We start from the raw sequence: 27,967 nt of genomic DNA, 5'->3' as shown, positions 1-27,967 counted from the left end.
TACTCAAGTGTATGAAACGTGTATATATTGATCCACCTGCGTTAACAGTAATCGCAACGGCAGTCCGCACACAAATGTCCGGTCCTACAACCCTCTCCAAAGAATGTCGAACCAGTTTATATTTTCAATTTTTATTCAATTTATGTTTACAATTCTTCCTAATTGTTTATCTTGATAAAGTCTTTGCTTTCCTTATGGAAAATGTTTGTGCCCATGGTGATCTGTACAGTTCTGGTCTCAGTGTTGGGGTGGGGGGGAATGAGAGGGTAGCCTTTTACAATTTGTCCAGGTAGTTATCCAATGCAGGAATTCCCTCCTTGAGCCCCTTGCGTTTACGTGTGTCAGCCACAATCTGGGAAATCTTGGTGGATGCGTCCTGGGGATCTCCCTGGAGGATCTGCCAGTGGTCAAACACACACTGGGGGAAGGCCTGGCCACCGGTGTTGGAACGCAGGTCTGCTGTGAAACCTTGAGAAGGAACACAGGTATTAGCATATATCATTTACGGACATATTCAATCAATCCCTATACCAGTCTGCTGTTCCCACATGCTTCAAGAGGGCCACCATTGTTCCTGTTCCCAAGAAAGCTAAGGTAACTGAGCTAAACGACTACCGCCCCGTAGCACTCACTTCCGTCATCATGAAGTGCTTTGAGAGACTAGTTAAGGACCATATCACCTCCACCCTACTTGACACCCTAGACCCACTCCAATTTGCTTACCGCCCAAATAGGTCCACAGACGATGCAATCTCAACCACACTGCCCTAACCCATCTGGACAAGAGGAATACCTATGTGAGAATGCTGTTCATCGACTACAGCTCGGCATTCAACACCATAGTACCCTCCAAGCTCGTCATCAAGCTCGAGACCCTGGGTCTCGACCCCGCCCTGTGCAACTGGGTACTGGACTTCCTGACGGGCCGCCCCCAGGTGGTGAGGGTAGGCAACAACATCTCCTCCCCGCTGATCCTCAACACTGGGGCCCCACAAGGGTGCGTTCTGAGCCCTCTCCTGTACGCCCTGTTCACCCACGACTGCGTGGCCAAGCACGCCTCCAACTCAAATCATCAAGTTTGCGGACGACACAACAGTGGTAGGCTTGATTACCAACAACGACGAGACGGCCTACAGGGAGGAGGTGAGTGCCCTCGGAGTGTGGTGTCAGGAAAAACCTCACTCAACGTCAACAAAACTAAGGAGATGATTGTGGACTTCAGGAAACAGCAGAGGGAACACCCCCCTATCCACACCGATGGAACAGTAGTGGAGAGGGTAGCAAGTTAAGTTCCTCGGCATACACACAGACAAACTGAATTGGTCCACTCACACAGACAGCATCGTGAAGAAGGCGCAGCAGCGCCGCTTCAACCTCAGGAGACTGAAGAAATTTGGCTTGTCACCAAAAGCACACAAACTTCCAGATGCACAATCGAGAGCACCCTGGCGGGCTGTATCACCGCCTGGTACGGCAACTGCTCCGCCCACAACCGGAAGGCTCTCCAGAGGGTAGTGAGGTCTGCACAACGCATCACCGGGGGCAAACTACCTGCCCTCCAGGACACCTACACCACCCGATGCTACAGGAAGGCCATAAAGATCATCAAGGACATCAACCACCCGAGCCACTGCCTGTTCACCCCGCTATCATCCAGAAGGCGAGGTCAGTACAGGTGCATCAAAGCTGGGACCGAGAGACTGAAAAACAGCTTCTATCTCAAGGCCATCAGACTGTTAAACAGCCACCACTAACATTGAGTGGCTACTGCCAACACACTGTCAATGACACTGACTCTACTCCAGCCACTTTAATCATGGGAATTGATGGGAAATGTAAATATATTACTAGCCACTTTAAACAATGCTACCTTATATAATGTTACTTACCCTACATTATTCATCTCATATGCATACGTATATACTGTACTCTATATCATCGACTGCATCCTTATGTAATACATGTATCACTAGCCACTTTAACTATGCCACTTTGTTTACATACTCATCTCATATGTATATACTGTACTCGATACCATCTACTGTATCTTGCCTAAGCTGCTCTGTACCATCACTCATTCATATATCCTTATGTAGATATTCTTTATCCCCTTACACTGTGTATAAGACAGTAGTTTTGGAATTGTTAGTTAGATTACTTGTTGGTTATTACTGCATTGTCGGAACTAGAAGCACAAGCATTTCGCTACACTCGCATTAACATCTGCTAACCATGTGTATGTGACAAATAAAATTTGATTTGAAATGTGTTTTATACAATACACATTTACTACAACTCAGGGAATTGTCTAGCCCTGATAAGTGCATATCAGATAAGGGAAAAGTGGACTGCACTTGGTGGGTCACTCACCGAAGGACTCGTTGACAGGCAGGTAAGCCTTGACGATGAACATGGGGGTCCCCATGACCTGGGACTCCTCGAAAACGTGACCGCGCTTCCTGTTCAGCACACCATAGATGCCTCCCACCACCTGCTCAGGACACTGCAGGGAGAGGGGAAAACAAGGTTAACACCATTGAATTCGATGGTTAACACCAACCTGTCCAAGAAAGCTATGCTGTTCAAGGATATAGCATTTTTCTAGTCAACTTCCATTATCCTGGATATGAGCTAATTTCTAGTCAAGTATCGTATTGTGTTTTATGGATTTAGCCATCACTTGTTCAGTGTGGTGCATGATTTCACATCAGACATAGTCCTTGTTGAAACCAAACATTTAATGAAACATTTTAATTGTCAATTGTAGGCATACCTGAATCTCCACCAGGTAGACAGGCTCCATGAGTCTTGGCTGAGCTGTAAGCTGGCATGCATACAGCACTCTGCGGGCTGTGGGAATGATCTGACCACCACCCCGGTGGATAGCATCTGTGTGGAGGGTCACATCGTGGACGTCAAAGCGGACAGCACGCATATTCTCCTCGCACAAGGCACCCTGGAAACAAAATATTAATGTTTAAGGTATTGATACAAGCACTTCAGTTTGCGTGACAAATCTACATTCTCAGAAAACTACCCGTGGCGTATTCCAACACATAATTGTGCCTCCTTGAATGATGGTATGCTTGTTTTAAAGTGACCAACAAAGTAGTAAAAATTACATCCATGAGTCTTGCTTACCTCCTTGACAGCCCACTGGAAGCCAGCCACCACGCTGTCCTTGATCTCGTTCAGGTACTGGACTCCCTTGGTCACGTCCATCAGCAGGTTGGGGCCGGTACCGTCGGGGCCAAAGCACCAGATCTTACGGGCCTCAGACACATCCCACTCGTACTTGTCGGCCAGGAAACGGGCACGGACCTTCAGTTCCTGTCTGGCACTGACGTCACCCTTTTCGATGTCCTCAGCCAGGCCGTCGGGGAAGGGACGGGCTTTCATGTACAGACGGTTGTGTTTGTTGGGGGACTTGGACAGGCACATCTGGTCAGACTCCTCAGACACAGTCTCCCTGTAAGAAACCACCGGGTCGGATTTCTATGTGGGAGAGTGGAGGGGGTGTTTAATTATTAAATACATCAGTAGGATAACACTGCCTGTAACGTAAAACCATTGTAAACTCAGCAAAAAAAGAAACATCCTCACTGTCAACAGCGTTTATTTTCAGCAAACGTGTAAATATTTGTATGAATATAAGATTCAACAACTGACAAACTGAACAAGTTCCACAGACATGTGACTAACAAATGGAATAATCAAGTCAAAACAGTCAGTATCTGGTGTGGCCACCAGCTGCATTAAGTACTGCAGTGCATCTCCTCCTCATGGACAGCACCATATTTGCCAGTTCTTGCTGTGAGATGTTACCCCACTCTTCCACCAAGGCACCTGCAAGTTCCCGGACATTTTTGGGGGGGAATGGCCCTAGCCCCCACCCTCCGATCCAACAGGTCCCAGACGTGCTCAATGGGATTGAGATCCGGGCTCGTTGCTGGCCATGGCAGAACTGACATTTTTGCCTTGCAGGAAATCACGCACAGAACAAGCAGTATGGCTGGTGGCGATGTCATGCTGGAGGGTCATGTCAGGATGAGCCTGCAGGAAGGGTACCACATGAGGGAGGAGGTAGTCTTCCCTGTAATGCACAGTGTTGCGATTGCCTGCAATGACAACAAGCTCAGCCCAATGATGTGACACACTGCCCCAGACCATGACGGACCCTCCACCTCCAAATCGATCCTGCTCCAGAGTACAGGCTTCTGTGTAACGCTCATTCCTTCGACGATAAACGTGAATCCCATCATCACGCCTGGTGAGACAAAACCTCGACTCGTCAGTGAAGAGCACTTTTTGCCAGACCTGTCTGGTCCAGCGACGGTGGGTTTGTGCCCATAGGCGACATCTGGTTAGGACCTGCCTTACAAGCCCTCAGTCCAGCCTCTCTCAGCCTATTACGGACAGTCGGAGCACTGATGGAGGGATTGTGCGTTCCTGGTGTAACTCGGGCAGTTGTTGTTGCCATCCTGTACCTGTCCCGCAGGTATGATGTTCAGATGTACCGATCCTGTGCAGGTGTTGTTACATGTCTGCCACTGCGAGGACGATCAGCTGTCCATCCCGTCTCCCTGTAGCGCTGTCTTAGGCTCTCACAGTACAGACATTGCCATTTATTGTCCTGGCCACATCTGCAGTCCTCATGCCTCCTTGCAGCAAGGCTAAGGCATGTTCATGTAGATGAGCAGGGACCCTGGGTCAGTAGCAGTAGAAAGGCCTCTTTAGTGTCCTAAGTTTTCCTAACTGTGACCTTAATTGCCTACCGTCTAAGCTGGTAGTGTTTTAACGACCGTTCCACAGTTGCATGTTCATTAAATGTTTATGGTTCGTTGAACAAGCATGGGAAAGTGTTTCACCCCTTTACAATGAAGATCTGTGAAGTTATTTGGATCATTAAAAATTATCTTTGAGAGACAGGGTCCTGAAAAGGGACATTTCTTTTTTTGCTGAGTTTAGAAGGGATCATGTGAAAGCCCTACATGTAACAAGGCATGGAGGACTAGTGTACCTTCAGTGGAATGCAGGCATGGTCCTCCTCCAGATCCTTGAGGCAGATCTCCAGATGCAGCTCACCGGCTCCAGCGATAATGTGCTCTCCAGACTCCTCGATAATACACTGCACCATGGGGTCAGACTTGGCTAGACGCTTCAGGCCCTCCACCAACTTAGGTAGGTCAGCAGGGTTCTTGGCCTCCACAGCCACTCTCACCACAGGGCTGACGCTGAATTTCATCACCCTCATGTTGTGGGCCTGCTCGAAGGTAGTGATGGTCCCGGTCTTCACCAGGTACTGGTCTACTCCAACCAGACCAACAATGTTCCCGCATGGCACGTCCTCGATGGGTTCAATGTAACGTCCCATCATCAGAATGGTCCTAATGAGGAACAGGGGAGAGTCAGTCAACTGTTCAATACTGGGCAAGAGCTTATACAGCATTTAAAATGTGCTACTCCCATGCATGCGCCTTGTGCTTACGGGATGGTCACAGATTTACACTGTTTTCATGGATTGCGAGAGACAAATTACAAAGTATAGCCATTAGAAGTGTAGCGTTCCAGAGTACCAACCTCTGAATTGGTTTGAGGTAGAGGTCCTCTTTCTTTCCAGGGGTGAAGTTTGGTCCCATAATGCGCACCTTTTGGCCGGAAGACACGCAGCCAGAGAAGACTCGGCCAAAGGCGTAGAAGCGACCCTTGTCGGTGGTGGGCACCATCTTGGAGATGTACATCATCAAGGGAGCCTTGGGGTCGCAGTTCTTGATACCTTAGAGGAGACAGTTGCGTTAACAGACCGGTATATGGTACTATCCATGTTTCCAGATGAGTGCAGATGAAGGAAAGAAGAGCGGTTGTAGTCTTACCCATGGCAGCTTCATCGTCACCAGGTCCTTCATAGAGCAGCTCACAACGGTACTTCTGGGCCGTGACGGGGGAGGGCAGGTGGATGGTGATCATCTGGAGCAGGGCCTCTCCGGCTGGCAGCCAGCGACGCATCACAGCCTTCAGCAAGGGCTTGCCCTCCTTCTCCTTGTCCTCATTGTCCAGCTTGATGTCCAGCTTCTCTATCAACTTGGCCGTCTCCTCCTTCTTGAAGTTCATGATGGCGTCAAACACCTATAGCAGAAACAGCAGTTAAACGTAAAATGGGTGGACCATACAATAAAATACAGATGGCTCATATGGGGAGAGGTAACTATAGAATTGCCTTTGCCATGCGTCAGACTGCAGTTTAACATCACTGGACAATCAGGTCAAAGTGAAGAATGTATTAAGTCATCATTCATAGGCATGAAGCGCTAAAAGGCACAATACGAAATGCACTTTCCTGGTCAGATCTTATCAGTACATGGCTAGTATGTATCCCCTCACCTGACCTAATGCTAAACATTGTTAAAGTCATGTCTCCACTCACCTTGAAGATGGGGTCTAGGACGAGCTGAGAGAAGGTACGGGGGAGCTTCTTTCCATCAGGTCCGTTGGCAGACTTGCTGAACTTGCCAGTGGCTGGGTCGAAAAACCTGAAGGGGAAAAAAATATCACCATTTAACCTCACTAGGGTAGGGGGAAGCATTCTGAATTTTGGATGAAAAGCGTGCCCAAAGTAAACTGCCTGCCAGTCAGGTCCAGAAGCTAGGATATGCATATATTGGTAGTTTTGGATAGAACACGCTTAAAGTTTCCAAAACTGTTAAAATAATGTCTGAGTATTACATAACAGATATGGCAGGCGAAAACCTGAACTCCATCCAGGAAGTGCTATTATTTTGAAACGTCTCTTTTCCATTGAAAGCCTATGCACCATACAAAGACTTAAGACGCAGTTCACGATCTCTATGCCTTCCACAACATGTGGCCCGTCTTTATGGATTGTTTCAGGCTTTTACTCTGAAAAATTGGGGATAAACAGCACTTTCAATGAGCGGACAATGGAAATTTCCAGACACGAGTCCAGCGCGTGACCGGGAGCGCTCCTTTCTGGTTTCTCCTTTTCTATTGACGAAGCTTTTGTCCGGTTGAAATATGATTGATTATTCATGACAAAAACACCACGAGGATTGATTAAACATCGTTTGACATGTTTCTATGAACTTTTATGGTACTTTATTGATTTTTCGTCTGTCTGTTGTGACTGCTCTTTGTTCCAATGTATTACTGAACAAAACACACCAACAAAACAGAGGTTTTTGAATATAAAGAGGGACTTTATCGAACAAAACAAACAGGTGTAACATGGAGTCTTCGGAGTGCAACCATATGAAGATCAAAGATAAGTGATACATTTTAACGCTATTTCTGACTTTTGTTACTCCTCTTTTTGTCTGCTAACTGTTTGTAATGATTTGTCTGCTGGGCGCTGTTCTCAGATAAATCGCATGGTTTGCTTTTGCCGGAAAGTCTTTTTGAAATCTGACACCGTGGTTGGATTAACAAGAAGTTAATCTTTAAACCCATGTATAACACCTGCATGTTTCATCAATTTTTACAATGAGTATTTGTTTTTGAATTTGGCACACTGCAATTTCACTGAATGTTGGCCAGGTGGGGCGGTAGCGTCCCACACCCACTAGAGAGGTTAACTACACTGCAAACTGACAAGGCTTGACATGTACCAGGCAATCTGGCAGGAGCTAGTTCAGGAAAATGTGGCAGATGATTACAAGGTTGACAGTGACTGGTCCCTCACCTTTCACCCCACAGCTTCTTCATCATGTCCTCCACCTTCTTGCAGCGCTCTGCAGGTCCTAGTTGTGCATCACCCTTGGCAGCAAACTTCATCACGTACATTTCAGCAAACTGCTTCAGGGTGAAGGCCCATCCGTGGAGTCCCGACCCAAAGCCAACAGTTCCAATGACCGGGTCAATCTGTAAGAGAATAGTTATTACTACTAGGGCAGGGTTGATACCAAGCCAAGAAACTAGAACTCCATTTCCAGAGAAACACTTTCAATATTCATGTAAACCGCAGTTTTGTCATCAGGTGCAAAACAGAACTGGAACAATGCCACAATTTCACAGGTGAATTGTCAACAATTTCTGACAAGGCATCGTACAGCCAACATAAGTAGCTTACCATGATAGCGCCCATGGGACCACTCTCATCCTCTCCGTAAGTGGCAATGATCACGTTGACATTCTCCACGATGCGCTGGAAGGTCTGGAACAGATCTTCTGGCTCCAGCTGCAGCTCCAGTAGGGCCCGGTCCATCTTGTTCATCATCAGCACGGGCTTGATACGCTCAGCAATGGCCTGCCTGAGCACAGTCTCTGTCTGCACACACACACCTGGGCAGGGATGGACAAGAGCAGATAGTGAGCTAAGAAAATGTTGAGAACAAATGGATTGGTTTGTTGACTGACTCCTACTCCTTTTTATAATATACCTCGTAATCATGGAACCTAGCATCAATATGACATCCTGTATGACAGATGTCTGAAAATAAAGAAATACTTGTTCAAAAAGTATAGAACATGCCATCATTTTTTACAGAAATGAAAGCATGATCGTGTCCGACATAACTAGGGCGAAAGACGTCCTTACCTGACACGCAGTCCACAACAACCAGGGCTCCATCAGTGACACGGAGAGCGGCTGTGACCTCAGAGGAGAAGTCAACGTGGCCTGGAGAGTCAATCAGGTTGATGAGAAACCCAACGCCATCTTTGCACTGCTTGATGAAGGCCATGTCATTCTCAGAGAGTTCGTAGTACATGGAGATGGCACTGCAGTGGAAGAAAGTGTTAGTCCACTCAACTGCCAGCCAAAACCTCTCCTACTTCTGCCCAGTCAGAAGAAATGTTAATAGGCAATCGGCCAGGGGGACACTCACGTTGACTTGATGGTAATGCAGCGCTCCTGCTCGTCCTTTCGTGTGTCGGTGAAACGGGTCTCTCCAGCACGGGATCCTGCGATGATACCAGCCTTCGACACCAGTGAGTCTGTCAGGGTGGACTTACCATGGTCGACGTGCGCAATCACAGACATGTTACGGATGTTGGACTTCTTGTCCATGATGGCACGGATTTGGTCTACGGTAAAGTTCACCTACAGAGAGGGGGGGATTATTAATGTAGAGCTGTGATGATAAACTGAAAATTAGACGTCAACCATACCGATCACTTACCACAGGCATTTTGCTAACATCGCTCATTGAGACAAGTAGACTATACTTGGGAAATGTGAAGTTTGAAATGAAATAAGTTTGCTAATACATTTGATGGCTACAACCTAGGGCCGGGCTATATAAAATTATTTCAAATGTACGTTTTACGCAATGTTCCAAATGCCTGTATCACAAAAGTCAAAGGTTCATTTCTCTCTCCGTTTTTATGTGTGTTTATTTTGTCTCGTCCCCTTTAACAAGCAGTTAACAAGCAGTTTCAACACACTATTTACATTTGAGGTTTGATCCAACATAAAAATCAGTCATATGGACACCAAAATAGTATGTTACTGTAATAGAGAAATTAACCTTTGTAACAATTAACCCTTTAACCCTTTTAATGTCTCAACTCCCAAAATGTTGATCAGAGCAGACCCTACTAAGAGAGGAGTATCATTGGACAGGATTGTGGAAAATATATGCTCAGTTTCTGCTGCACGCAGCAGGCCTACTGTAATAGGCCTGGTAGTCGAGTAGTGCACACTGTGTTGTAGTGGGTACTGTGTTGTGAAAGAGTTATGAAAATGTAATGGCATGTAATATTTAACTGAATAACTGCCTTAACTTCGTCGGGCTAGGGGGCAGTATTTGGAAGTTTGGATGACTGAGGTGCCCAAAGTAAACTGCCTGGTACTCAGGCCCAGAAGCTAGGATATGTATATAATTGGTAGTATTGGATAGAAAACATTCTAAAGTTACCAAACTGTTAATATAATGTCTGAGTATAACAGAACTGATATGGCAGGCGAAAACCCAAGGAGAATCCATACGGAAAATACATTTTTTGAACTCACTCATTGAAATGGCTGTCTATGGGAATATCAACGGAATACCTCCCAGATTGCAGTTCCTAGGGCTTCCAGTAGATGTCAGTCTTTAGAAAGAGTTTCCGGTTAGTTTTTTGAAAGAATGAGCCAGAATGTAGTTTTTCTAAGTGGCTCCCATTTTGGCTGTAGTATTGTGGCGTGCGTGGATGACAGTGCCCACTGAGTTATTTATCTCCGGTAATGAACATACTATTCTCCGTCTTAAATTTGATGGTTTATTTACATATCAGGGTACCTGTGGAACGATTTGAAATGTTGTTTGACTTGTTTGGACGAAGTCTATTGGTAACATTCAGGATTCATTTGTATGCATTTTGAACAAGGGAAACCAGTGGATTACGGACTCAAGCGCGCCAACTAAACTGACTTTTCTGGGATATAAAGGACTTTATCAAACAAAAGGACCGTTTGTTATGTAGCTGGGACCCTTGGGATTGCAAACAGGAAGAGCTTCAAAGGTAAGTGATTTATTTTATCGTCATTTCTGACTTTCGTGACGCCTCTGCTTGTTTGGAAAATGTTTGTAAAGCTATTGTATGCGGGATGCTGTCTTAAAATAATCGCATGGTATGCCTTCGCCGTAAAGCCTTTGAAATCTGACAAAGCGGCTGGATTAACAAGAAGCTAAGCTTTTAAACGATGTAAGGTCAATTGTATTTTCATGAATGTTTAAAACCTCTTGGCTCTACCCATCCCGGAGCGTTGTCATCAAGTACATTAATTAGCATAACGCAACGGACAAATGTTTCCTAGAAAATATTGATGAAATACAGTGAAACAGTTTAGCCTTTTGTTAATCACCTTGTCATCTCAGATTTTGAAATTATGCTTTACAGCCAAAGCAAGACAAGCATTTGTGTAAGTTTATCGATAGCATAGCATTATGCCTAGCTAGCAGCAGGCAACCTGGTAACGAAAATCAGAAAAGCAATCAAATTAAATAGTTTACCTTTGATGAGCTTCGGATGTTTTCACTCACGAGACACCCAGTTAGATAGCAAATGTTCCTTTTTTCCAAAAATATATATTTTTGTAGCCGAAATAACTCCGTTAGTTCTTCACGTTTAGCTGAGAATTCGACCGGAAATTGAGGTCACGACAACGGCGAAAAATATTTAAAATTAGCTCCATAATATTGATAGAAACATGGCAAACGTGTTTTATAATCAACCCTCAAGGTGTTTTTTAATATATTTATTCGATAATATATCAACCCGGGACAGCTGTATTTTCAGTAAGACCGGGAGGAAAAATAGCTACCTCTGTCTATTACGCAAGAATTACTCTGAGAGCCCTCAGCCGGACACTTACGCAATGTAGTCACTTACACTCATTCTTCAACATAAAGGCGTGAAACTACGTCAAAATGCTGTAGACACCTTGGGGAATACGTAGAAAAAGGAATCTGGTTGATAGCCCATTCACTGCTCAATAGGGACGCAGAGCTTTCAAAACACGAGTCACTTCCTGATTTGATTTCAGGCTTTCGCCTGCGAAATCAGTTCAGAAAAGCTAGTCAACACAGCTAACAATCACTTCAAACAAGCTGGAAAGAGTGCAAACTAGCACTTAATTTCATTTTATGTTTTTACATTTAGTTGTACATTTCCATAAAAATGATGACAGCTGATTCGTGATTGACTGGCTGGGAAACGCTGCCTGCCTGTCTCATCCCGACACGTTCATTACTATGAGACACCTGGAGATCAAATTTGATTATTGAAACAGGTTTATACAAATTTCCACGGGTGAAAAAAATGTTAGTCCAAAAGAAATGAGAGAATGTCTAGACGCTTTTTATAGTGGAGATCATGTTTATAAATTGCCTGGCTGGGCTGATATGGAACAGTAAATAGGCCTTTTTAAAGTCATTGATTTAGCAGGTGGTAACTTGTGGAATAGACACCGGCTACATTGTGGTTTTAACCAATCAGCATTCAGGATTAGACCCACCCATTGTATAAACCCATTATGTAGGGAGGTCTAACAAAAGATATGAGAATGGCTGATTCTGCATGGCTATAAACCGTTGAATGCAGTACCATTAGAACAGATATGACGCACTGCAAGCTGATGCACTGGGGCCTGGGCATGCAGACAGTAATGAGTATACTCGCCGGTTAGCTGACAGAGCTTTATTGGCCAACTTCATGCTTTAAATCATTCAATGCTAGGCAACCAAAAACAGTAAACTGCCTTAAATGGTGCGTATAGGTTGGCAAGGTGCACCGGGTGGAAAATTTGACTAGCCATCACAAAAGTTGGCTCTCGAGTGTGCTACTAAGTTAATTAAGCAATTAGGCCTGAGGTGATGTGGTATATGGCCAATATACCACAGTATGGGCTGTTTGTTATGCATGACAAAACGCAGAGTGCCTGGACACAGCCCATGGCCGTGGTATATTGGCCATATCACAAACCCGAGGTAACCAACATAATTAGACCAGTAAAAATAAATGTTGTCATACCCATGGTATTCGGTCTGATATACAGTGGTGTAAAGTACCTAAGTAAAAATGCTTTAAAGAACTACTTAAGTAGTTTTGGGGTATCTGTACTTTACCATTTATATTTTGGACTACTTTAACTTCACTACATTCCTAAAGTAAATTATGTACTTTACTCCATACATTTTACCTGACAGCAAAAAGTACTAGTCACAATTTGAATGCTTAGCAGTACAGGAAAAAGGCCAAATTCATCCACGTATCAAGATAATGTCCCTGGTCATCCCTACTGCCTCAGATCTGGTGGACTCACTAAACAGAAATGCTGCCTTTATAAATTATGTATGTGTGTTGTGTGCCCCTGGTCTGCTAAATATAAGCACATTTTTGTATAGCGTTTACTTTCCCTCAAGTATGACAATTTAGTATTTCTTCCACCACTGCACTTAGGTACATTCAAACTCTGATACCTTTAGACTTTCTCAAGTAGTATTTTATTGGGTTAAATTAACTTTAGTAATTTTATATAAGGTATCTTTACTTTCACACAAGTATCACAATTGAGTACCCCACCCAATCTGTTGATATACCGCGGCTGTCAGCCAATCAGCATTCAGGGCTCGACGACCCAGTTTATACCTTAGAAATCTACGTAACCGGTGAACGATCAGACAAAAGTAGGCCTCGATGCAATCGGCAGAAAAATATAAACGTCAGCTTATTACACCTGGCTGCCATTTAATACCACCAAGTAGCGGGATAGCGAGTCATATAGACAAAACACCAGCTGTTTCTGAATAGTAAACCGAACAGATTTAAACTCGAGAGCATAGCCATTAAGGGTAGACCGTCATTGTAAATAAGAATGTGTTCTTAAACTGACTTGCCTAGTTAAATAAAGGTTATAAAAACACAAGACATGAATTACTGCCAAGAGACGACGCTTTGACAGCGCAGCCTGAATAGGCCACGTATACACACACAGCTAGCTTTTATGACATGCCGGCATCCTGAACATAGGTTAATAAACGAACGCTTGGCCAGTTAACAAGCAAACGTCGGACAAACAATTTGTAAACGTAACACATACAGCGTTACCTCTTAACGTTTGAGTCACTGGATATGGGACCAATACTAGAAGTGCAAGACATGACAATCGACCGCTAAGGGTTCAAAGCCACTGACCGGCACTTCGTTCATGCTAGAACCTCATTTTAAAAGGACATTACAGGTAAAGGTGGCCTCTGGCATGGGGCATCATCAAACAGGGGGAAAACTGGCATAGTTGGGACCATTTGGGTGTCTGCACTACTGTGCAGAAAGAGGTCTGTTCACACAAATTGGGTGCCATTTTGTTCAAAGCCCAAGTAACCACATACCATCTATCTCCTTAGTGTAAGACATTTTACACTTTAATGTTATGACTGAAGTAGAAGAACACATGATTATACTATACTACTATTCCCAAAACGGAAATACTTATCCAACTCACCATTTTGACGGATGGTTAAGGATTCGCTTCGTGGAAAAAGAGTCACGAAATTTTACACTGCCCACCTCTCGAGGGCATAGGCAGGGAAGAGAATGTTTACGTCAACAGTCACGCTTTTATACTGCTCACGTGCTGCGTAAGGACGCAAAGTCTTGACGAGCAGTCTACCAAGACAGAGACGTGCGTTGTTTTGGCATTTTGTGACAGAAGAAACAAACACTTTCTCTGATGACCATGTGTAGCATTTTACACTGGTGGGCAATGGCCTACAAGCATTGACGAATAATTATACTTCTACGAAATTAGGCTGAATTAACGTCAAACAGTCATCGCTAGAGGGTTCCTTACGTGCCACACCCAGGTACAACAATAGACGTTTCACTGCACACATCTTCCCTCGCCCTACCTGACTAGCCAAACCAGCCGTTTATGACGTGAAACGAATAACAGTGCCATCTGACGGATGGTTGGTCTGACCTGACCTTGTAGTCAGAACTTCAGAAATTGTTGAACTACAGTTACTTTAGCAATATATACTTGAGCAGTTCGGCAGTATCTTATAGGTGTAGTGGAATCTCAAGTATGTTTATCCAAATCAAATCAAATTTTATTTGTCACATACACATGGTTAGCAGATGTTAATGCGAGTGTAGCGAAATGCTTGTGCTTCTAGTTCCGACAATGCAGTAATAACGAACAAGTAATCTAACTAACAATTCCAAAAAAAAAACTACTGTCTTATACACAGTGTAAGGGGATAAAGAATATGTACATAAGGATATATGAATGAGTGATGGTACAGAGCAGCATAGGCAAGATACAGTAGATGATATCGAGTACAGTATATACATATGAGATGAGTATGTAAACCAAGTGGCATAGTTAAAGTGGCTAGTGATACATGTATTACATAAGGATGCAGTCGATGATATAGAGTACAGTATCTACGTATGCATATGAGATGAATAATGTAGGGTAAGTAACATTATATAAGGTAGCATTGTTTAAAGTGGCTAGTGATATATTTACATCATTTCCCATCAATTCCCATGATTAAAGTGGCTGGAGTAGAGTCAGTGTCATTGACAGTGTGTTGGCAGTAGCCACTCAATGTTAGTGGTGGCTGTTTAACAGTCTGATGGCCTTGAGATAGAAGCTGTTTTCCAGTCTCTCGGTCCCAGCTTTGATGCACCTGTACTGACCTCGCCTTCTGGATGACAGCGGGGTGAACAGGCAGTGGCTCGGGTGGTTGATGTCCTTGATGATCTTTATGGCCTTCCTGTAGCATCGGGTGGTGTAGGTGTCCTGGAGGGCAGGTAGTTTGCCCCCGGTGATGCGTTGTGCAGACCTCACTACCCTCTGGAGAGCCTTACGGTTGAGGGCGGTGCAGTTGCCATACCAGGCGGTGATACAGCCCACCAGGATGCTCTCGATTGTGCATCTGTAGAAGTTTGTGAGTGCTTTTGGTGACAAGCCGAATTTCTTCAGCCTCCTGAGGTTGAAGAGGCGCTGCTGCGCCTTCCTCACGATGCTGTCTGTGTGAGTGGACCAATTCAGTTTGTCTGTGATGTGAATGACGAGGAACTTAAAACTTGCTACCCTCTCCACTACTGTTCCATCGATGTGGATGGGGGGGTGTTCCCTCTGCTGTTTCCTGAAGTCCACAATCATCTCCTTAGTTTTGTTGACGTTGAGTGTGAGGTTATTTTCCTGACACCACACTCCGAGGGCCCTCACCTCCTCCCTGTAGGCCGTCTCGTCGTTGTTGGTAATCAAGCCTACCACTGTTGTGTCGTCCGCAAACTTGATGATTGAGTTGGAGGCGTGCGTGGCCACGCAGTCGTGGGTGAACAGGGAGTACAGGAGAGGGCTCAGAACGCACCCTTGTGGGGCCCCAGTGTTGAGGATCAGCGGGGAGGAGATGTTGTTGCCTACCCTCACCACCTGGGGCGGCCCGTCAGGAAGTCCAGTACCCAGTTGCACAGGGCGGGGTCGAGACCCAGGGTCTCGAGCTTGATGACGAGCTTGGAGGGTACTATGGTGTTGAATGCCGAGCTGTAGTCGATGAACAGCATTCTCACATAGGTATTCCTCTTGTCCAGATGGGTTAGGGCAGTGTGCAGTGTGGTTGAGATTGCATCGTCTGTGGACCTATTTGGGCGGTAAGCAAATTGGAGTGGGTCAAGGGTGTCAGGTAGGGTGGAGGTGATATGGTCCTTGACTAGTTTCTCAAAGCACTTCATGATGACGGATGTGAGTGCTACGGGGCGGTAGTCGTTTAGCTCAGTTACCTTAGCTTTCTTGGGAACAGGAACAATGGTGGCCCTCTTGAAGCATGTGGGAACAGCAGACTGGTATAGGGATTGGTTGAATATGTCCGTAAACACACCGGCCAGCTGGTCTGCGCATGCTCTGAGGGCGCGGCTGGGGATGCCGTCTGGGCCTGCAGCCTTGCGAGGGTTAACACGTTTAAATGTCTTACTCACTTCGGCTGCGGTGAAGGAGAGACCGCATGTTTTCGTTGCAGGCCGTGAATCCATGTAAATTATACCCAAAGAAAATGCACTTCTATTTGTTTTGACCTCAATCACAAACAAAAATATTTAGATTGGATTCAAATCAAATATCTTTCCCATTCATTTTGCATTGAGGCCAGCATGTTAGGGTAGCTCTAATGCAGATAAAAGGGAAGCGATAGATTAGAGTACACAATTTGAATTTGATGAAATATCCCATGTAAAGTGAAAGCTATGGAAAAAGCTATGGAAAAATGTCGTAGCTTTAATTCAAACAATGTCTTGTTATTATTGCACTCCCACTGTCAAGGTCTGCCAGTTGTCACGTTAATTGGTCAAGTCATCCAGCAGGTGGTGCCTCTTTGCTGAGTTCAGACCTCATTCTGCATCACTAGCGAGTTCCAACTACATTCTAACTCTCAACCTGAAGTGCCATAAAACAGTGTGTGAAAGCGATGGAAAAAATGGCTTTGCTTTAATTCAAACAATGTCTTGTTAATATTCCACTCCCACAGTGAAGGTCGGCCAGTTGCTACGTCACTTGTTCAAGTCATCCAGCAGGTGGTGCCTCTGTGCTGAGTTCAGACCTCCTGCATCACTAGTGAGTTCCAACTACATTCTAACGCTCAACCTGAAGTGCCATAAAACACTGGTGTTACCGAAGGTATTACCTAAAGATAGTACAGTAAAACATAGATTTATACAACAGAATGTCCTGTTCCATACCCAAAAGGCCATTATAGGGCTGTTTAAGGAGCTTGACATACAATACCAGTCAAAAGTTTGGACACGCCTACTCATTCAAGGGTTTTTCTTTCTTTCTTTTTTATTTTCTACATTGTAGAATACTAGTGAAGACATCAACACTATGAAATAAAACATATGGAATCATGCAAAAAAAGTGTTAAACAAATCAAAATAGATTTTATATTTGAGATTCTTCAAAGTAGCCACCCTTTGCCTTGATGACAGCTTTGCACACTCTTGGCATTCTCTCAACCAGCTTAATGAGATAGTCACCTGGAAAGCATTTCAAATAATAGGTGTGCCTTGTTAAAAGTTAATTTGTAAAATTTCTTTCCTTCTTAATGCGTTTGAGCCAATCAGTTGTGTTGTGACAAGGCAGGGTTGGTATACAGAAGATAGGTAAAATACCAAGTCCATATTATGGCAAGAAAAGCAAAGAGAAATGAGAGTCCATCATTATTTTAAGACATGAAGGTCAGTCCATCTGGAAAATTTCAAGAACTTTGAAAGTTTCTTCAATTGCAGTCACAAAAACCATCAAGGGCTATCATGAAACTGGCTTTCATGAGGACCGCCACAGAAAAGGAAGACCCAGAGTTACCTATGCTGCAGAGGGTAAGTTCATTAGAGTTACAGAAATCAGGAATCAGGAATTAATTGCACCTCAGATTGCAGCCCAAGTAAATGCTACACAGTTCAAGTAACAGACATAAACTGTTCAGAGGAGACTGCATGAATCAGGCCTTCGTGGTTGAATTGCTACAAAGAAACCACTACTCAAGGACACTAATAAGAAGAAGAGACTTGCTTGGTCCAAGAAACAAGAGCAATGGACATATGCCGGTGGAAATCTGTCCCATGGTCTGATGAGTCCAAATTTGAGATTTTTGGTTCCAACCGCCGTGTCTTTGTGAGACGCATAGTTGGTGAACGGATGATCTCCGCATGTGTGGTTCCCACCGTGAAGCATGGAGGATGAGGTGTGATGGTGTGGGGGTGCTTTGCTGGTGACACTGTCAGTGATTTATGTAGAATTCAAGGCACACTTAACCAGCATGGCTACCACATCATTCTGCAGAGATTCGCCATCCCATCTGGTTTGCGCTTAGTGGGACTATTATTTGTTTTTCAACAGGACAATGACCCAAAACAAACCTCCAGGCTGTGTAAGGGCTATTTGACCAAGAAGGAGAGTGATGAAGTGCTGCATCAAATGACTTGGCATCCACAGTCACCCGACCTCAACCCAATTGAGATGGTTTGGGATGAGTTGCAAGGCAGAGTGAAGGAAAAGCAGCCAACAAGTGCTCAGCATATGTGGGAACTCCTTCAAGATTGTTGAAAAAGCATTCCAGGTGACTACCTCATGAAGCTGGTTGAGAGAATGCCAAGAGTGTGCAACGCTGTCATCAAGGCAAAGGGTGGCTACTTTGAAGAATCTCAAATATAAAATATATTTGAAATTGTTTAACACCTTTTTGGTTATTACATGATTCCATATCTGTTTTTTCATGGTTTCACTCTTATTCTATAATGTAAAAAAATAGTTTATTTTATTTTAAAACAGCCTAAATCCAGACAAACTTTTGAATACTTTTAGATTTACTTCCACTGAGATGGAGACATCTGGTCAATATGATGAGGCGTGCATCACGCTGATATTCAAAACATTGTATGTGATTGAAATTCCACATTGTGTATTGGATGGTCACAAGACGCAGGCCTCCTAACTGTCCCTAGAATTTCTAAGCAAACAGCTGGAGGCAGGGCTTTCTCCTATAGAGCTCCATTTTTATGGAATTGTCTGCCTACCCATGTGAGAGACGCAGACTCGGTCTCAACTTTTAAGTCTTTATTGAAGATTCATCTCTTCAGTAGGTCCTATGATTGAGTGTAGTCTGGCCCAGGAGTGTGAAGGTGAACGGAAAGGCACTGGAGTAACGAACTGCCCTTGCTGTCTCTGCCTGGCCGGTTCCCCTCTCTCCACTGGGATTCTCTGTCTCTAACCCTATTTCAGGGGCTGAGTCACTGGCTTACTGGTGCTCTTCCATGCCGTCCCTAGGAGGGGTGTGTCACTTGGGTGGGTTGAGTCACTGACGTGATCTTCCTGTCTGGGTTGGCGCCCCCCCCTTGGGTTGTGCAGTGGTGGAGATCTTTGTGGGCTATACTCGGCCTTGTCTCAGGATGGTAAGTTGGTGGTTGAAGATATCCCTCTAGTGGTGTGGGGGCTGTGCTTTGGCAAAGTGGGTGGGGTTATATCGTCGGACGGGGCCACAGTGTCTCCCGACCCCTCCTGTCTCAGCCTCCAGTATTTATGCTGCAGTAGTTTATGTGTTGGGGGGCTAGTGTCAGTCTGTTATATTTGGAGTATTTCTCCTGTCTTATCCGGTGTCCTGTGTGAATTTAAGTATGCTCTCTCTAATTCTTTCTTTCTTTCTCTCTCTCGGAGGACCAAGAGGCCTAGGACCAATCCTCAGGACTACCTGGCCTGATGACTCCTTGCTGTCCTCAGTTCACCTGCTTGTGCTGCTGCTCCAGTTTCAACTATTCTGCCTGTGGCTATGGAACCCTGACCTGTTCACCGGATGTGCTACCTGTCCCAGACCTGCTGTTTTCAACTCTCTAGAGACAGCAAGAGGGGTAGAGATACTCTGAATGATTGGCTATGAAAAGCCAAATGACATTTACTCCTGAGGTGCTGACCTGTTGCACCCTCGACAACCACTGTGATTATTATTATTTGACCCTGCTGGTCATCTATGAACATTTGAACATCTTGACCATGTTCTGTTATAATCTCCACCCGGCACAGCCAGAAGAGGACTGGCCACCCCTCATAGCCTGGTTCCTCTTTAGGTTCCTTCCGGCCTTTCTAGGGAGTTTTTCCTTGCCACCGTGCTTCTACACCTGCATTGCTTGCTGTTTGGGGTTTTAGGCTGGGTTTCTGTACAGCACTTTGAGATATCAGCTGATGTAAGAAGGGCTTTATAAATACATTTGATTTGATTCCTGCTGATTGGGCGAGAAGTTGAACGCAGACTGATTATGATTGTGCATAGACCAAGACTGTTCAAAACCATTCAGAGTGACCAAGAGAGTAACCAGTAATCTGCTCTGACTCAGTCTGCAAATGCTCTCTTTTTTTTCAAGTATCATTTGGACCAAACAGATGCTCAACGTTCATCATCCATTTCTGCTCCATTAACAGTGTCGTTCGGTCCTTTACATCCAGCCAATTTAACATCCACTTGCTTTAGACTCACACTCACAGTTGCTTTTGACTCAGTTACTTGTCTTCATTTTTTTTAATAAAATCATTTTTGCAAAGACTGTATTGTAGCAATTGGATGAATGCTTTAAACAAACAACGCGTAAACGTTTGCTTGTAGCTTGTAGGAGCAATGACCGGTTACGTCAGGTTATATTCATGAGGGTAAATCCCAAAGCCCCAGAGTCTGAGAGTAGTCATAGCTATATTGCTTTTCAGATGTTGTAACAATGTACAAGTGTAACTTGCAGGCTAAAAACAGGGTTTTAACCTTTGGACCCATTCCCCATCAGATAGAGGAGCAATAATGATTATGTAATGCTGCCACAATATGAAGACCATCATGGTTATTGGCAGTGATCTAATTGCAAATTGAAGACACAGCTCGCAGGACAGTGACAGACGAAAGGAAAGAGTGACAGATATTGGAAGTGATACTATGAGTAAGGAGAGATAAAGGGTCAGGCTTTTTGGACATAATAGAAAATGAATACGTTGACAGCTCACATGAGACGGAAGAGACATAGTGTCTGATAGGAGAACAATGAAATGTAATCTGTTTTATGAGAAATATGAATAAATGGTGCATAGCTTCTCTACTGTATGTGCTTTATTAGTATATAGACGTTGGAGAAATAGCTCTGTCACTATCGAGATGTTTAGACTAATAGCCTTGCCAAAATAATCTACCATCAACTTTTTAATGACATTCATAAGGCCTTCTGATATATATTTTGAGAACAGAAACAGACAAATCAGTTTTAGAATTTGACAAAGTGAGTAGAATAGATTGAATAGATAGATTTGAATAGATTGTCTTGCACATTAAAACACTGAGAGTGTCGGTTCATTCCTTTTTCTATTTTCCATGCAGAGTCACCATTCCAGTCTGGGATATTTGCATCTGTCTTTATTGCAACTAAAATGGGAACACGTTTGAATGTATTTTAGAAAAGAGAACACATCAAAATATCCCCATGGGTTGTTTGTTATTGATTTATGCCTATGCTGCAGTCCTAGGCCTTAGTCATAAGCCCAACTGAATCCCAGTAATAACAACAGGTGGAGCCTTCCAAATGCAGAAAGAACAACTTTTTTTTGGGGGGATTTTGAGGTTTTTTTTTCTGGTCAGACTTGAATGAATTGATCGATTTAAATCAGTTATTTGTATGAACAAATAATGATTAGGTTATAGAAGCAGTATTTCATTCTCATGGGGATTGTTTCAAATGGATACATCTTATCATATAGTGCATTGATTACTTTTATGAGCTCAGAATTGTTTGCTAATGAAGGATGTTAGAGCCGATTTGGACATATTTGTATAAAAGACTGAACATACTGAAATATTAAGTACGTACCTTTATGATTTATGTTTACCTGATTGAGATATATTCATTTGTTAGTGTAATTCAGTTTTTGGCCCCCTCTTGCCCATTCATTGTATTGTGGTAAGTGTGTTAGGATTGCTAGATGTGGGAGCGGTATAGTTTTTTGAACATACATACAGACAGGTCATGTTATGTATTTTCCATATCAAGTATTCTATGCTTTAAGTTGATTGGAGAATAATTTCTTTGTTATATATAAGAATAATAAACATTTTTGTTGCACCATATCCCTGGATGTCATTGAATGTTTGGCCGTTTGGAAACCTTGAGTGTGGACTGTATGCGTACCAAACAACCCCGCTTCAGGCTTGGGCAGGGGCTATGGTAAAGAGGAAAGGAAGCCACTACAATCAAGTCAAAAAACTCTATGAAGGATTACTATCGGAAGGAAATCTCCGGGATCGGACACACGCTGGATATTGTTCTATTTGTCATTGCATTCGGACCATAAGGACAGCTCGCTTGGAAGGACTTGAACTCCTAGAATTCGCCCGGCCGTGAGTAACCACTGCGAAAGAATGAGCTGCCCTGTTCAGTGCGATCGTTTGATCATGCATATTATGGAAGCGCAAATGTGCTTATAATTGGAATGTTTGATAAACTTGGGAAAGGAATTCAAAACACAGCGCTGTGAAAACAATTAAGAATTTTAAGTTTGGGAAACACTGAGATCCTACGCACAATGTAGCCTAATCTTATGTCTAATATTTGGCCTAACGTGGAAATGCAATGCATCAACGCAACAAATGCAATTTAAGGATCTAAAGATACTGCTTCTTTAAACTTCATTAAAGGAAAAAAACTTAAATTGGGATGAAATGTTTCAAACTGATCTAAAATGCCGAACTTGCTCATGTTCAATTCAAAATGGGTCAATTTGCTGAACTGGAGGACTGTGTTTTAAAGCATTAAAAGGAGGTCTAAAGGGGCATTATGTTTAACAATCAAAAACCAACAACTGTCATTATAAATTGAGTGAACTAAAAGTGAATGATGGAGGATGAAATCCAAAATAAGACTCCACTGGATAGGGCAGAGGAGCATCTAAATTCACTCTATGCAGCCTGGAGAGGCAAACTTGGAGTGTGTACCCACAAAATGAATGAAATAAAAGTCTTGATGGAGGAAATATTGAAACTGTGAATGAGGGTCTTGAAGCATTTGATGCTGTTCTCAATAACTTTAAGAATGCTCATGATTCGGTGCTAGAGCTGGTCACAGAAGAGGAACAGGAGAGCATTAACTATTATCAACCAAGAATGAGAACTTATGAACATTTCCTGAAAGAGGTGGAAATATGGGAAAAAAACTGAAGTTGAGCCACAAATGCTCATTGAACCACACGACAACATTTCCAATGTGTCAAAAACATCAAGTAAAACAAAGTATTCTAAGACTGCTTCCTCATTGTCCTCTGCACGCCTAAAAGCTGAGGCAGAACGAGCAGCTCTACTAGCTCGCCAAGCATCATTACAGGACAAGCATGCATTGGAACTGGAGAAAGCTCAACTGGAACAACAGAAAGCTCAACTGGAACAACAGAAAGCTCAACTGGAACAACAGAAAGCTCAACTGAATGTTAGGATGGAAGAAATGGCACTGGAAATGGACATAGCAGCATATAATGCCAAACTGAAGGTCCTGGAGAGTGTTGAGTCAACTTCTCAATCCCATTCTGTGGTAGCCCATTTTCTAAGCCAAGAAGATGGAAGGAAACTCTTATTTTGAGAACCAGGAACCCGAGGTCTATGAGGAACCTGAACCATCACCTGTTGAGTTCGTTGCATTAGATGCAGTTCCAAAGACCCCACTACAAAGAGTTTTACAAAAACCGACCACAAAGCCATCAAAACCTATTCAGAAAACAGTCATAAACCACACACTTCAGCAGCCAACATCAAGGTCTAGCAATCAACACAGAATCAACACTGCGGGTATCAGCCATAATACCAGCCACGATAACCTCTCTACTGTCATGCAAAGGCAGAATGAAATTGCTGACCTCGTTGTACTACAGCACAAATAGGCCACACTCCCTGTTAGGGAGATACCTATGTTTGACGGTGATCCTCTAAACTTTGGGCTATGCGTGCATTTTAGCATGGTATAGAAGATAAGACAAGCAGTCACCAGGATAGGCTCTATTACCTGGAACAGTACACCTCTGGTCGGCCCAAGGATCTGGTCCGTAGTTGTCAGCATATGGAAGCCAGAAGAGGCTATGCAGAGGCTAAGAGGTTGTTAAAGGAACACTTTGGCAATGAAATCAAAGTCACCACTGCTTACATGGAAAAAGCTTGGAACTGGACAAACATCAAACCGGATGATGGAAAGGGACTGGGTGGCTATGCACTCTATCTTAGAGCTTGCTGTGACACTATGCAAGACCTACAGAACATGGAAGAGCTTAATCTTACCTTCAAAATTAAGTTGATCATGTCAAAACTTCCCTACAAACTAAGGGAAAAATGGAGGTCTACGGCATGTGATATTTTAGAGAGAAGTTCAGTGACCTTGTGATCTTCATGAAAAAACAGGCCAAAATACTGCAGGATCCGTTGTACGGAGATATTCAAGATCCCCTGACCAACAAAAAGGGTTTTTAAAAACAAAAACAGAAGCTGACTTTAAACAGCAGTTCAAGTCCAAGAGTAGGGGAAGCAGCTTTGCCACTGCAGTAGCTGTAGTGGCAGATTGTGACCCTGAAAAACCTCCTAAAAGAACAAACATTCAAAGTCAAGAAACCAGGCACATAACCTTCTGATGCTCCCAGTATCTCATGTGTATTTTGCGCTGGTGAGCATTTCTTGGTCGACTGCCAACAGGTGAAGGCACAGCCACACGAAGCCAAGGTTGAATTTCTGAGATCAAAAGGCCTTTGTTTTGGCTGTTTGATGAGAGGACACTTAAGCAAAGGAATGTAAAAGAAGGATGACCTGTCAGAAATGTCAAAGAAAGCACCCCACTATCCTGCACATTGAAGGAAGAGAGAGATTTAGATCTGTGAAGGCAGATACGAGTGGTGTAGCAGTAAAGCGGGAGGAGACTGTCAGCAGTGCTCTTGTTTCACTGGAAGCTGGTGAAGATACCGGGGCCGGTACAGATTGTGCACTTGCAATTGTGCCAGTTCAAGTAAAGATGGCAAATGGAAGCAAGTCTGCGTTAACCTATGCATTTCTTGATTCTGGTAGCTCAGCAACATTTTTTACAGAGAGACTCATGAGGCAGTTGCAAGCTAAACGCAGTGAGACTGAAATTCTGCTACGGACAATGGGGCAGGAGAGTCCTACCAAGAGCTATGAGATATCTGGATTAGAGATTGGCAATGTGGAAGGCAACATTTCTTGCATTACCAAAGGTCTACACCCAAAATAAGATCCCAGTGACTAGAGAGAATATTCCCACTCAGAAAGATCTCAAAAGGTGGCCATACCTGAAAGAGGTTCAGTTGAAGGAAATTGATGCCGACATCGAACTCCTGATTGGCGTAAATGCTCCAAAGGCAATGGAACCCTGGCAAATCATAAATAGCCAAGGCAACCGACCGTATGCAGTGAAAACCCTCTTTGGATGGGTGATGAACGGTCCTCTTAACAATTGTACCATGGCAGAAGAATCTGGGCATCCTACGGTGATGGCCAATCGTATCTCAATGGCCGACCTGGGGGTTCTTCTTGTAAATCAGTACAACCATGACTTCCCTGAAAAAGAGTATGAAGAGAAAAGTGAGATGTCAGCTGAGGATCGTAGGTTTATGGAGATCGTATCAAGCTCCATAACCCTCAAAGACCATCACTACTACTTACCGTTGCCCTTTCGCAACAAAGATGTAGTCCTGCCAAACAATCGTGATATGGCAAAGCAGCGGGCTCTAAATATTATCAGGAAGTTCAAGAAGGACAAAGGTTACCCTGCAGAGTACAAAGGCTTCATGGAAGAGATGATAACAAAAGGTTACGCCGAGAAGGTACCACAAGAACAGCTCCTCAGAAAGGCAAGGTATGGTACATACCACACCATGGTGTTCACCATAAGCGCAAAGGAACGATACGAGTGGTGTTTGACTGTTCATCATCCTATAAAGATACATCTCATAACAGTGAACTCCTTCAAGGCCCTGACCTGGTAAACACGCTTATAGGAGTCTTGCTAAGATTTCGGCAAGAGCGCATTTCCATGATGGCAGACATCGAAGGAATGTTCCATCAAGTACGTGTCCATGAAGATTACTTAGACTTCCTGTGATTACTATGGTGGCCGGAAGGTGATACTAACAAAAGATTGGAGGAGTACAGAATAACGGTGCATCTTTTCGGTGCTATATCCTCTCCAAGTTGTGCAAACTTTGCACTGCGAAAGACTGCAGAGGACAACTGTGAGAGGTACGATGAAGAGGTGACTCAAACAGTCAAGTCCAACTTCTATGTTGATAACTGCCTCAAGTCAGTGGCCACAGAAGAACAAGCCATAGCTCTCTCAAAAATCCTCAGGGATGTGTGCTCTCAGGGTGGGTTCAAATTGACCAGGTGGGTCAGCAACAGCCGCACTGTGCTGGCTTCTATCCCTGATGAACACAAAGCCAAGCAGATAAAAGAACTGGACCTGGACAGAGAAAAGCTGCCTGTTGAAAGAGCACTTGGAAACCGATGGAACATTGAAAGTGATGCATTTACCTTCCGAGTCACTGTCAAGAACAGACCCCTTACAAGAAGAGGTATTCTCTCAACTGTCAGCTCTATTTATGATCCAGTAGGTTTCCTCGCCCCATTTGTATTAAAGGCAAAGCAAATTCTTCAAGTGCTCTGCAAGCTAAAGTGTGGATGGGACGAAGTCATCCCTGAAGAACACTATTTCATGGAAGAGATGCTTCTCAGGGCTGGACCAGCTGTCCAGATTCCAGATTGATAGGTGTGTGATGCTTGAGAACTTTGGTCAAGACCGCACAGCTGCATCACTTCGGTGATGCAAGTGAACAAGGTTATGGCACGGCAAGCTACCTTAGGTTCACAAACGGTATGGAAAAGGTCCACATTGCATTCATACTGGGGAAATCAAGGGTGACTCCACTCAAGCAGATGACGATCCCCAGACTGCAACTTGCTGCAGCAACATTGGCAGTGTGAGTGGACAGGATGTTAAGGTTGGCGCTCCAGATTGAACTTGAGGAGTCAACTTTCTGGACAGACAGCCAGTCTGTGCTAAAATACATCTGCAATGATACGAAGAGATTCCATACCTTTGTGGCTAATAGGGTTGCTATGATCCGTGACCTATCGAAAACAAAACAGTGGAGGTATTTGAACTCCAAACACAACCCAGCCGATGATGCCTCGAGGATTTCATGTTGAAATGTTCCTGAACTCAAAGAGATGGCGCAATGGACCAGAATTCCTGGAGAAACCAGAAACTCATTGGCCGAAAGTCCCCGAGGAGCTTAGCTCCATCCCTCCGGATGATCCAGAGTGTGTAAGAAAATAGTCCAACCAGCAAACTGATTGAGTACTATTCAACATGGAACAGCTTGAAGAAAGCAGTTGCCTGGATGCTGAAACTGAAGAGACTTATTCTACAGTTAAGCCAGAAAAGGAAAATTCTCTCACAAACTGATCCAAGATCAGATCAGAGTCTGACAAACTCATTGAAGGAACAAATTGACAAGTTCAAGCTGACGTTTGGAAAAGAAAGTCTGTCTGTGGATGACCTAGATGAAGCAGAAAAGGTCATCATTCGATTTGAGCAACAACAGCACTTTAAACAAGAAATTGCACTAGTTGTAAGAGGAAAACAATGTGCCAAGAGAAGCGGCTCAATCTGTAAGCTTGATCCAATTGTTGACAGTGGCATTCTGAGAGTAGGAGGAAGGTTAAGCAAAGCTGCTATGCCTATGGAACTAAAGAATCCTATGATCCTGCCCAAAGACTCCTACATCTCCAGACTGATCTTACTCCACATCCATGAGCAGGTTGGCCACTCTGGGAAAGGTCACATGCTTTCTAGACTTCGCCAGCGATATTGGATACCCTGTGCCAACTCCTTAAGAGCTGTGTCTTCTGCAGGCGGATGCAATCTAGAAGTGGAGAACAGAAAATGGCCGACCTTCCACAAG

At 43.9% G+C, this 27,967-nt stretch overlaps 1 protein-coding gene and 1 non-coding gene across 3 annotated transcripts; both read right to left on the bottom strand.

Moving 5' to 3' along the window:
• Positions 1-115: 115 nt before the first annotated feature.
• Positions 116-14,079, bottom strand: LOC112230265 (elongation factor 2). 2 transcript variants are annotated; one of them, XM_024396523.2, is made up of 13 exons: positions 13,940-14,079; positions 8,841-9,055; positions 8,552-8,733; positions 8,084-8,295; positions 7,697-7,875; positions 6,425-6,530; positions 5,874-6,126; positions 5,581-5,776; positions 5,021-5,387; positions 3,142-3,495; positions 2,774-2,956; positions 2,371-2,503; positions 116-468 (listed from the first exon to the last, which is right to left on the bottom strand). In XM_024396523.2, the coding sequence occupies exons 1-13, from the start codon at positions 13,940-13,942 to the stop codon at positions 275-277; spliced, it is 2,577 nt and encodes an 858-aa protein (XP_024252291.1). In that variant the 5' UTR covers positions 13,943-14,079; the 3' UTR covers positions 116-274. The 2 variants fall into 2 exon arrangements, with proteins under 2 accessions (XP_024252291.1, XP_024252362.1); XM_024396594.2 differs by lacking the exons at positions 8,841-9,055; positions 13,940-14,079 and adding an exon at positions 8,394-8,443 and having other exon boundaries at positions 8,552-8,693.
• LOC112261941 lies at positions 6,228-6,296 on the bottom strand. The gene has a single exon (XR_002955252.1). It is a non-coding gene; the product is annotated as a small nucleolar RNA SNORD37 (small nucleolar RNA).
• Positions 14,080-27,967: the final 13,888 nt, after the last annotated feature.

Source organism: Oncorhynchus tshawytscha, linkage group LG01 (assembly GCF_018296145.1).
Source record: "Oncorhynchus tshawytscha isolate Ot180627B linkage group LG01, Otsh_v2.0, whole genome shotgun sequence".
In the NCBI taxonomy this organism is placed as follows: domain Eukaryota; kingdom Metazoa; phylum Chordata; class Actinopteri; order Salmoniformes; family Salmonidae; genus Oncorhynchus; species Oncorhynchus tshawytscha.
This window is presented reverse-complemented; position numbering and strand designations above follow the sequence as displayed.